Source organism: Dipteris shenzhenensis, chromosome 16, assembly GCF_047967505.1.
Source record: "Dipteris shenzhenensis isolate YYH24624 ecotype China chromosome 16, Dip_SZ_1.0, whole genome shotgun sequence".
NCBI classification, from domain to species: domain Eukaryota; kingdom Viridiplantae; phylum Streptophyta; class Polypodiopsida; order Gleicheniales; family Dipteridaceae; genus Dipteris; species Dipteris shenzhenensis.
In genome coordinates, this window is record NC_141611.1 from 48,009,812 (window position 1) to 48,021,283 (window position 11,472).

Consider the following 11,472-nt stretch of genomic DNA (forward strand, 5'->3'; position numbering starts at 1 on the left):
CTGTTCGTTATTCGCGTGAAATGTAACGATCAGGAGTAGGGAAGAGTGATGGAGGAGGGTGAGGGCTGATGCAGACGAGGAGGAGGGAGGAAGAGGGGGAGGCGACACAAACAAAGGGTGTAGCAAAAGAGAGACTTGGTGGGAGTTGGGAGAAGAATGCTCTATTCGAAAACCGACATTTTGCAATTCTCTGTCTCTTCTCAAACTTGGTGAGAGTTGGGAGAAGAATGCTCTGTTCGAAAACCCACATTTTGCAATTCTCTGTCTCTTCTCAAAAATCTGCGAAAAGAGAGGCTTTGTGAGAGTTGGGAGAAGAATGCTCTGTTCGAAAACCCACATTTTGCAATTCTCTGTCTCTTCTCAAAAATCTCCCAAAAGAGAGACATTGTGAGAGTTGGGAGAAGAAAACCCACACGTTGCAGTTCTCTGGCTCTCAAGAATCGTCCACAAACCACATCTCAGAAATCGCCCACAAGCTTCGAAAGAGAGGCTTGGCAGGAATCGCTCACAACCCACAACCCACATCTCAGAAATCGACAACAAAAGAGAGACTTGGTTGGAGTTGGGAGAAGAATGCTCTGTTCGAAAACCCACATTTTGCAGTTCTCTGTCTCTCACAAATTGCCCACAACCCACATCGCCCACAAACCTCTCACAAATCGCCCACAACCCACCCACATCTGAGAAATCGCCCACAACCCACATCTCTTCTCCTCTTCCCTTCCACATGCCGTGGCTCCCCCCACCCTCCCTCCCCTCCACGTGACCTCCCCTCCATTTGGTCCTCGGCAGTTATGGAGGTTGGTCACTCTTCCCCCCCTCCTCCTCACTCCTCCAGACGCTGGGATTCCCATCCTCCTCAGCCTTTCTTCTCCCACCTCCACAGAAAAGTAGGCCGACCCCCATGGAACGACACTGCCCACAACAGTAGCCCTCCCTCCTCTTCTTCTCCCTCTCTTCTGCCTCTCATCGGCAGTGACGGCAATGTAGACAAAGTGCTCTACCAGAACCTGGTCGAGATGATCCCTCTCGTCGAGTCCCTTATGGTAAGATTCCTGTAACCCAGCTCTTCTCTTCGTCGATCTGCTAATTACCTCCCCCAGAACACTGCTCCCATGCGGCAATGCCTGCTCTGTTTTTGACGCTATCTTAGCTTTGATCTAATTGTTCCTTTCTCAACGCCCCAATTCTTCTGGTCCCTATTCGTAACTTTTTCCTATGCTTCCAGGATCAGCAGGGCGGCAAATCCTTCCCCCGGCATGCATCTCTAATTTACACCCCTAATCCGTCCTGTGATACCTGGCCAATGAAGAAGGTATGTCGATGTTTTACATCTAGGCTAGCTCTCGTTTTGATCTTTGAATTGCTGACCAGTAGCACCTGAAATCCCCTTAAAAGCTTGTCTTCCGCTCTCCGTGTTGCCATTAGCGTATGGATCTAAGCCTCTCATTTGTCGACCTTGTCACTTTGGGCGCACCCCTTTTTGTCTTCAGTTCTTAATTTAAGCATTTAGCTTCCCTGTTTCCATCATAGTGATAGTCTTTCTGATTTTTCCACTGGGGTGTTACGGATCTTGAAGCTGCGACGCGAATTGCGTCCGTTTAATCTCGATTCTCTCCGTCAAAAACTTCAATCCTTTCGTGTGAATGGCCTTATTAATAATCGTCAAAGTGTCTGGCTTTATACAACACCTGGACAATGGTCATGTTTCGTGTTTCAAGTCATGCATATCTGTCTCCCCTAAACCGTGCAAGGATGGTTTATGTTGAAGTTCCAGGCTGTTGAACATTCTTCCAAAGTGAAAAAGAGTCGTGGCGAGCTAGTGCGGAGTAAACGAGGGGAGCTTCAAAATAGTTTGCTCTGGGACAGTGCTGACAATATGCTTCTCGATAAGCGCGAATTATATTCAGAGGAGTTTCCAATGCTTTCTTTCCCAACAGATCATCAAGTAGATCAAAAGGCCGAAATTCTTCAGCTTCAGAGTCAGATAGAACAGTTGGAGCAAAAGCTACAGGACAAAGAGACACAATTGCAAGCTGCAGAAAATACCTCCCGACAAATTGACCTCCAACTACAGAAAAAGGTTGAGGAGTTGCAGAAACAGATCTGGGAGAAAGAGCATGAGATTGAAAAAGCTCAAGATCAACTATCAGGGAAAGAGGTAAGAAATTTACATTTCGATTGATCTTTTGGACACTCATCACATGAAATTGTCCGAGGAGTATTTAAAATCAAAACCGATTTTCGCCCCTTCCCTTTAAAATTGGAAGCTTTCCTAACTGCAACTCGAGACTGTTCCCCTGTTTTCATGTTTGAGGATTTACTTCTTGCATTGGCTGCTGCAGCATGAGGTAGTGGGCCTCTGTTCTCTTTTAGAAAAAGCTGAAGCAGATGTTGAAGCATCGGGCATGAAAGCAGCTGACGTCGAGGAGGAGTTGAATGGCCTACGATGTCAAGTGGCAGCTCTGTTTTACCAGATGCAAAACCTTGCATCAAGCTTGGACGACAATCTAGCAGCAGAGAAACCTGAGAGTTCAACCATGTGTGCAGTGTCATCAATGGTGAGCCTTATATTTCTAAAAATGCTGCTTTTCTCAATCCAAAGTGTTACGTAGCGCTTCTCAACATCAAGCGTAATCGGCTTGTTTCGACATCTCTGTAACCTGCAACCTCTATATAGGTTGGAGCGAGATTGCCTGATAGAATCTATGTAGTCAAACAGAAGCCGATGCATGTTTTTTTTTGTTTTGGAAGACGAAGTTTTAATTTGGTTCTGTTAAAACGTTCTGGCCTCCCCATAATAAAGGTCGATGGTGTGACTTGGGTGTAGAGGTCCAACGTTGTACATTAGAACCCCTGCTAACTCAGGAGAGTTGAAAATGTGTACATTAGAACCCCTGCTAACTCAGGACAGTTGAAAATTTTTATGCAGGAAATGGAAAAGACGGAGTCCCAAAAAACTTCCATATCCCAAGAGGAGGCCGAAAACATGGAGTTGACAAGGCGTAAATATTTGGAGGCCTTGATTATAGCCAAGGAAAATCCTGGTGACGAGGTACTCTCAGTTGTTGCAGAGCTGAGGGCGCAGCTACAGGCCTTTGTGATGCGCCCTGCAGTGATCAATGTTGCGAGTGATTTGCTAGGTGTGCAATCCTCAAAATTTTCGTTGTGCTAGACTCTGGTGAGGACGGCATTGAGTTCCTAGTTTACAGTTTCTTCACCGACGGTGGCTGGCAACCTGAAGAGGGGAACCAGAAGAACACCTCAGATCTTACACAAAGGGACGCCTCTAAGGACATTTTTGCGTTCCAAATCCTACTGATAGCAGATGAGTTGGCTCCGCTCAGCGAAGGTGCAAGAATTTTGTTTGTGCCACTAGCAGGTGGAGAAAAGTTTTATGCCAAAGGCATAATTACATGTAGCAGATAGATTGAATTCATTCAGCATCTCAGTACCTGCGTGGATGTCAAATGTGTAGTTGTTTGCAGTATTACACACTAGTAATATCGATTCAATCACTTCGTCGTTCAGTATAGGTTTCCAATAGAAGCCTAAATTGCCCTCATCGGAGGCGGAAAGGACTGGCAGCTGAAGCGTAGCTCCATGTACATACGGCTTCTTTGTACACGTCTAACAAATTGCGCGCTCGATTATAAGTCGCCATATCGTGCCTGTATGTCCCATGTTGAGCATGAATATTCTTGTGCGATGAGCAAAAATTTATTAGTGCAAATGCACAGTTCAAGTGCAGGTTTTATTTTTCCAAATGCTCGTGGTGGTTGTGTTGCTGGGTGCCTTTGCTATGCCGCTTTTGACGCGTGTTTTGGGTGGACACAGTTTCTTCAATCTTTGCCCCAATCTAATGTTCGGACTGCCTTTGTCACAGTTGCATTGTAAACGTTCACGCTTCCTTAATTTCGTCGCGGGAGAGTTATCCCGTGCGCGCGATTTGGGCAAGCCGGGCACATGCTCGCGCTCAAAGTAAGGACGTGGCCACAGCCCACGTACTCATCTGCACCCATGCACGACCCACAATATATAAACAGAGCAGCGTCAGGATCACCATCATGACGAACACAGTCACGATGCAACCCAAAAATGCGCAGCAACGCAGGTAAATTCAAAATCAGGCCAGGCAACCCAGAATTTAAACAAGATCCTCCCTCAGTCGTTGGCGCAAACCGTCCATTAGACGACGAGGAGTCACTTCAAGACATCGCAATCCCAAGATCGCCCGAAATCCACCAATCACAATCACACGAAGGCAAACCTCTCCCGACCTCCAATACAAGCTTACTCAAGAGAGTGCTTTGTCCCTTATCTGTGATGCAAGCTATGACCTAATTGGATTACAATGACGTATCCAGGGATGTGACATTGAGGTGATGTGCCATGATCACTTGGTGGACTTGAGAACATGGTGCACATGGAGCCAATCAGAGGCACTAGGAGGTGCACATAGAGTAGTTCGCACCAACTAGGAGAGGCTGGCGAGTTAAGAAATCACCAAGCCATTAAGAGACGAGTGGCGGAATGGCTAAGAGAGACATGAGGATAACTTGTAGGGAGGAAGGGAGGACAGTTCCAACGAGGAGGAGCCGGCTCAAGGTGAGGTTGAAGAGGAGGGGAGGGGGATTTAGATCATCATTGGTAAGGGGCGGAGAGGAGAGAGTGGAGATAAAGGCTTGAGCTACGAGCTTGCCTAGTGTATTGGGATTCTTATTGAGAGCTCTCAATGTCCTTTGAGAAGTGAAACCCTAAGAAAAGGAAAAACACCAGGAAAACAACAATGCTCATGCTCATAAGAATCACAACTACAGAAACATAACTGAACAACAAGATGACCAAGTTGGCACCTCTTAGAGGACACAGACCAAGTCAATCAAAGTACACAAGTCCAAGAGCGAGCCCCATCTGCACAAACCCATCATGTGCTATAGGTGTGGTGAGTATGGCCACTACCAAGATGATTGTACACAGCCCTTTGGGAAACTATCTTGCATAGAATGCATCACATATGACCACTACAATAGAACTATCCCAATGGCAACGAGGAACCAGCATCTCATGTCACTATAGTCAAGGTAGTAGTGGTGGCAAGGGATGTCGACAACCCGCATATTATTGGTCATAAACTAAGGGTGGCACAGTTTCAAAGGCCTCATCTCCAACGAAGACCACCTCCATCACAAAGGCTAGCACAAGTGAATCAAGCAGACTCGTCTTCAAGGAAGTCCTCCCCCAATTCCTCAGCAGAGAATATCCCTCAGAAGACATTTCCCTTGTCCCTCTCAGTGGATCCAAAGGAATATCTGAGGGAAGAAGGTCGACCATCAAGACCTATCCTACCTCTGAAGAGTGGTATGCCTCCTAGTGAACAAACTGTGTGTTCAACATACCAAGATGTGGTTTTAAGAGATTTACCTATGACATTCAATCAAGTTCGGAGGAGGAGAGAAGCAACCCTCCATTCCCTTCTCACAAGTTTAGAGCAGTGAGGTTTGCAATTGGCCTACATAATGCACAGACAAGAGCACAGAGCATGGACAAGAAGAGCAACCAGGACCTTCCACTCTCCCCACAAGTAAGAACATCCTACAAAGGTAAGGAAAAGTTGGCATGCCATGGTACTTCGGATGAACAAGTCAAGGGAGCGATGGGATCCAACAATAGAAGTGACAATTGCTAGAGATTTAAATCTATGCCCTTGACCTTGGTTGAGCTTTGATCCTTGAGCCGAAGCTAGAGTTCTTGAGTCACAAAAGTGCATCATCCAGCCGCTCTTTGATGGAGGATCTAATGGAATTTCGACCCAACATTACCCTGACTCCAACTACGTCGATTGTCTCAACAAATCAAGCACCCAGACCATTGCCTTCTTGAAACATGCCAGGAGATTGAGAGAAGGGGTTAGTTCAAGGAGTTGGTGATGATTGACCCACAGTTTGCCGTTGACTTGGCCATAACCTTGTAAATACAATTAAACATCAATAGTGGTCTCCAATGTCCCAACATATATTCATTTTGACTCTTCATTGTAAGCTTTGTTATACTAGTATTGAGACTTTGAGACACGATGCATATCATAACTCACCAATTTAATAATTCTATCATCTCATTTTCGCAAGTTTCCCAATTGTGCTGATAAAATTCTATGGGTCCAATTCCATGAGGGCTATGCATCCTACCTTTGGCCATACTAAAAACTATGTACTTGATTTTTGAAATGAAGAAGGGCCTCTTCCAATTGCATGGCCTCATAGGTTAATACCGAATGTTGCAAATTACTCAAAAATGCATCCAACCTTACCTTATAATCAGGAGCCAAAGCACGTTCACATCTTGTAATACTTGATAAATGATGCACAAACACTTTTGCAATCTTAGATTCCTCATGCACTAGAGTACCATTTGCATTCATTAGGTCCACTAAAACATTTTCTCTAAGCTTCTTGTTTCTTACAGTCTTGAAGAAGAAAGCTAATGGATGATCACCAACTTACCCATTTTAGGTTATCGTTTCTCAAGGGTGACAATGGTAGGATAGTCCATGTGTGACCTCCATTTTCAATGGGGCTCTTTTTATATAAAAAACATAAGTGGTGGGAATATGTGTGGGTTAGTGAAATTTGGATTTTTGGTGTTGTCAAAGCTGCCTTGTTTAGTGCCCAATGTAATGATTAATTAACCTGAGCTTTGGCCAAAAAAAAAGGAACTATCATCGCCATGGATGCATTTGATCAATAATTATCACAATAAAGTGTTGCATGGAGTGCACTTGATTCTAGTGGGATGATGTTTTTGACTTGTCCTCAATTGCAGTCTCTTTACATATAAGGGATTGAGAACTACTACTCACTACTTGCCTCCCATAAATCCATAAACCCTTTGCCTCCCAAATTGAACGTTGTTGCTTCTTGCCAAAATTGATCCACAATATATTTCTCTATTGGAACCTTACTTAGCATTTAATTAGAAAACAAGATGAATGAGATTCATCAGGTTTGTCAACAATTAATTGTAACTTCAAGCTCTTTGAGCTAAGGAGGTTGATTTCAAATTATCACCTGCCTTTCATGTTCCAAAAAATTTATCAATCAGTGACTCAAAGCTCGTGCACATTTTACGCCAAACCTTCTGCTCCTTAACAAAAAGGCCACACACATGGTATAATCTTGATTCGGAAGGACAGTTGACGTGACAGGCATCTACTATTGCCTCCTCGCTTAGGAACATCGTTTTTTGCAAGATCATAGGAACATAGGACTAGTCTGCAGCCCACACCTCCTGAACGTTCTCATTTCTCAATCTGAGCTCAATCTTCTCTTTGTGTCTCTCTGGAGTGGAGACCAAACAAATTGCACCTAAGATGCACACGAAAATTGAAGATCCAGACTCCACTCTTTCATCTTCACCCACTGCGAGTACTTCTCAAAACTACAGAACATGTACCAAGCATGTAGCACCCTACGATGGATGGTTGGATTGGCCCCATATACCTTTAGGTGGCTAAAGGATGGGTTTTACTGCAACCCATTAAACACCAAGTCCTTTCATCAATGTGTGTTTGTCTCACCATCCTACCAAAACTCTCGTGATCCCAGAGGTTTGCTTGGATCTTTGAGTAGCTTTTTTGGGTGCTCTTGCAAAATGGATCTCAACCTTTCCCAGACTAAAAACGGGGAGGTTCTACAAGCAAACGAATTGCAAAAAAATGGGAGACGGGATCATTATAACTCAAACATATGAACACCCATAGGTATCTCAATCAACCTTAACTGGATGCCCTCACTAGCAGCAAACTATGGGAAAGAATTATTGCATAGGGGTCGGAATTGCAGAAGTGCAGGAGTTACAAGTAGGCAGGTGAGGTTAAGCCAGCTCAGGAAGGAGAGGCAAATGATGTGTGTGAAGTGCAAACAAACATCACACGTAAACATAGACATGAGCCATAAGTGAAGGAAAGCAAAATGCAAGGAGAGAAATGAAGCGTAAGCAGGAGCAGTTCCTCAAATTGATAAGCTATCAAAAATTGACAATATACAAATCTTGGCTGCTTAACTTTTTGTGTTTGACAGAAGTGAAGTGGAAGCGAAAAGGTGAAGCAGGGAGGAGGAGGAGCTAATCAAAATCTAGAACTGAGGTGGTGTGCGTACCCTTGCTGAGGAGAGAGGGGAGCCCAAGAAATGTGGTAGTTGCTTTGCCAAAACAAAGCAAACGAAGAACTTCCCATACACAAAGATGACCTAAAGAGCTTCAGATCTAAACTCTAGAGACGACTCTTAAAGGAGGATATGCCTCAAAAGTACCACTAACCATTGAAAACAGCGTGAAGAACTACCCTTAACAAAACCAGTCCACAAGAGAAGAACATGCAATGAATCGCAGACATGAAATTCCCAAGCACAGTGCTCAGTAGATTTCCCTAATCAATACCTTAAGATCCCCTAATGAAACCATGTATGCAAAAGCCAATAACCCATTTCCACATGGACAATCAAAAAAAGTACAAAAGAAAACATTTCACCTTCCAATGGAGACGAACCATTCCAATTTCCGATAGCTTTCTCATATAGGGGAGGCCAAAAACAATTTGTAAGGACATAACTTGCACGTCCAAAGCATGGGGAGTGGGGGGACGTGCGAGGGCTGGGGTTGACCAAAAGGAGAAGGGTTGGAGTTAAGTATTGGGGGCGGTGGGGGGGGGGACGGGAGAAACTGATGGCGATGGAGTGGAGGTGGAAGCCGAAACGGGTGATGGTCCTGGTGGTGACGGCTGCAGCTCTTTGCGTGTCATGGCTGGCTGTAAACTATTCGGATGAAGCAGGCCAACTTCTATTGCGCTTCTCCTTCTCCTCTATTCCGCCACCTTCACCACCCACAAACCAAAACCATTCTCCTCCTCCGCCACCCTCCTCCTTCTCCGTCCCCCTCCCCCTCCCGTTCCTCCTCTCCTCCCTCACCCCCTCCCCCCCCCCCTCCCTCTTCCGCTCCCTCCCCCCCTCCCCCCCCCTCTCCTCCTCCTTCCTCCCCAACCCCAACCTCTACCTCAACATCGCCCTCCGTCACTCTTGCTTGCTCCCCTCCGGTTCCCTCCTCCTCATCGGCCTCTCCCCCCCCTCCCTCCACGACACCTTCCTCTCTGGCCCTCGCCAGATCCCCGCCTTGCGCCACCTCTGGGACCGCCTCTATGCCTCTTGCGGTAACACCAGCACCGACCATTGCGCCGGAGTCGTCTTCTCGCCGCACCAGCCCCAGAACGCCACCTGGATCCCCGGGAACACTCTTCACTTCATTCCTTACAGCAAGGGGAACACTTTCCATAACTTTGCTGAACGGATTTGGCCTCGCTTGGCCGCCTCCGTGGCTCCTCTCAATGAGACCACTCCTGGCCTTCCGGTGCATCACTTTCTCGTTCACAGACTTGAAAAATGGCTGGAACAAGCTCCTCGCCATCAAGATAGAGATCAGATTATATGGCAGGTCCGTATGCTCATGGAAATATGGCCAGGTTCCGACCTTCTTAGGGTCCGTGACTTCGACCCGGACACAATATTATGCTTTGAGACATTTCTACTGCAAACGCATGATATTGATCGCATCGATCACACCAGGTTGGGGACAGAAATTTCAGGGCCTGCTTTACGGAAATATCGATCTGCGACCTTCCGATTCCTGGGCCTACCGTTGCCGCAAATCCGATTACCTCCACAGCCCCTTCGCGTTCTGTATTATGGAAGAAGTGATACAAGCCGAAGGCGTGTCATGAACAACGACGAGGTACTTCACTACCTGGCGCACAACATCACGCGTCCGAAAATGGAGGTGCGCTCTTTGGACCAACTTCTCCAAACAAAGGAAGCAGACTACACCTTTCTCTCTCTCGTCTCCGTGTTTTCGCAAACAGACATTCTCGTGATTGCGCATGGTGCATTCACGTGGGCGACGCTCTTCATGCCCGAAGGAAGCGGCGTAGTGGAGGTGTTTGGACCTTGTGATTTTGGAAAACCTCAGGTCAATTATTCTGATATAACCAACCTGCGTTCCTGGATGAGGCCGATGGCAGCTGCTCTTCATCTCAAACATGATCTCTCCAATCCCTTCCGGGATCGAGTTCCGAATCCTAGGAGGGGCAACACAAAGCTTTGTCTGGAACCTTTCACAGGTGTGCCTGACTACACTATCGATCCCCTGAAACTCGCGAAGGCCATTGATTCCTTCGGCTTCCCTGCTCGACCTGGTGACAGATTAACTCTTCATTGGCTCTACGATTGGGAGCACGACGCACCAACGCCGGTTGGGAATAATGTGACTTTACGAACTTGACATGACTTCTTAGCTTCATAAAGTTTTTACTCTCTCTCTCCCTCTGCGCACATAAGGGCAACTACTAGGGACAAACCTAATGTGGCCTATGTTGGCACAGAGCAACTGTTCTTCCTAACGGAATGGAACGTAGGCAGCTAGCTCAGGTGCTTAAATGCCCAATCCGCTCGAGCTTACGTTGCTATGTTGTAAGTCACATTAAAGTTACACCCAACGACACAAGTAGTACCCGCATAAAATGATTTTAACAAGAAATTTCTAATCTTTTTTTTTGGATTATACACTATTGTGTCCATTCTCTTTGAGCTTCGTAACGCCAAGAGCTTTTAAACAAATACCCATGTTGTATAGTTTCAATTTGGTCTTGACGCCTTTACCCTAAAAAATACTTCTCAAAAATCTTAAGTACCAATCATTAAGCTAAACCCTTATTTTTTATATTTTGACTTATTTCCCTTCACAAAACATCCTTAAAGTACCTATTTCATTGGGTCAAATTTTCATGAATCTTTAATTTACTTTGAATCCTAATTAGAATGCGTACACTTTTGTTAAAATCCTTAATGAGTACTTCTTAACCAGTAACATGGGAATAAGTCCTAATTCTAATATATTTAAGAGGGCTCCAACGATGTCTCCATGAATGGATGGCCCTCAATTTTATTAGTCTTTGGTTGTAATTGGCATATCTACACACAGCTCCAACCAAAAAAACAAGGAATGCCTTTTCCGTTTCAAAACCTATACTTTCTTACATGAGCAAGCAATATTTTCCACAATGTCTTCAGCCAATTCTTCATACTTTGCATGCCAATCTTCTCCAACAGGTGCTGACTCCGCAACCATCCTGTTTCCCTTGTTTGCATTACCACTCCCAGCTGCGGAAGCACTCAAACCCATCGGACCAAAGACTGTCTACACCTGAGGACCACTTTACAGTACTGCACCGACGCTCGCATCACCATCTGCATCTGGTCAACATTGGTGCGGAACAACAGCCCTACACGTCGGCGGAGCCATTGCCTCTCACCAACATGCGATTTATTTATCCCACTCTACTCGCATGTCTCCTTGCAAAGCCTCAAAGAGAAAATCCATTTGCTCCATGTTGATGCTAACCGAGCCAGGGAAAGCTCACAAATATTC

At 45.6% G+C, this 11,472-nt stretch overlaps 2 protein-coding genes across 3 annotated transcripts; both read left to right on the plus strand.

The window, feature by feature from the left end:
- The first annotated feature begins 210 nt into the window (after positions 1–210).
- Positions 211–3,745, plus strand: LOC147893062 (protein MICROTUBULE BINDING PROTEIN 2C-like). Of its 2 annotated transcripts, none has more exons than XM_087387504.1 (5): positions 211–1,046; positions 1,229–1,315; positions 1,772–2,161; positions 2,346–2,561; positions 2,933–3,745. In XM_087387504.1, exons 1-5 carry the CDS (start codon positions 795–797, stop codon positions 3,173–3,175), a joined length of 1,188 nt encoding a protein of 395 aa, XP_087243630.1. In that variant the 5' UTR covers positions 211–794; the 3' UTR covers positions 3,176–3,745. The 2 variants fall into 2 exon arrangements, with proteins under 2 accessions (XP_087243630.1, XP_087243631.1); XM_087387505.1 differs by having other exon boundaries at positions 1,778–2,161.
- Positions 3,746–8,721: 4,976 nt separating this feature from the next.
- On the plus strand, positions 8,722–10,326 carry LOC147893063 (uncharacterized). The gene has a single exon (XM_087386841.1). The coding sequence runs from the start codon at positions 8,722–8,724 to the stop codon at positions 10,324–10,326; it is 1,605 nt and encodes a 534-aa protein (XP_087242967.1).
- Positions 10,327–11,472: the final 1,146 nt, after the last annotated feature.

Bases quoted from the DNA above. Each gene is read 5' to 3' on its own strand.
- LOC147893062 (XM_087387504.1), top strand. From the start codon at position 795: ATGGAGGTTGGTCACTCTTCCCCCCCTCCTCCTCACTCCTCCAGACGC. The intron at 1,316-1,771 runs GTATGTCGATGT...TTTATGTTGAAG, and splicing joins ATACCTGGCCAATGAAGAAG to TTCCAGGCTGTTGAACATTC. The intron at 2,562-2,932 runs GTGAGCCTTATA...ATTTTTATGCAG, and splicing joins TGTGTGCAGTGTCATCAATG to GAAATGGAAAAGACGGAGTC.
- LOC147893063 (XM_087386841.1), top strand. From the start codon at position 8,722: ATGGCGATGGAGTGGAGGTGGAAGCCGAAACGGGTGATGGTCCTGGTG.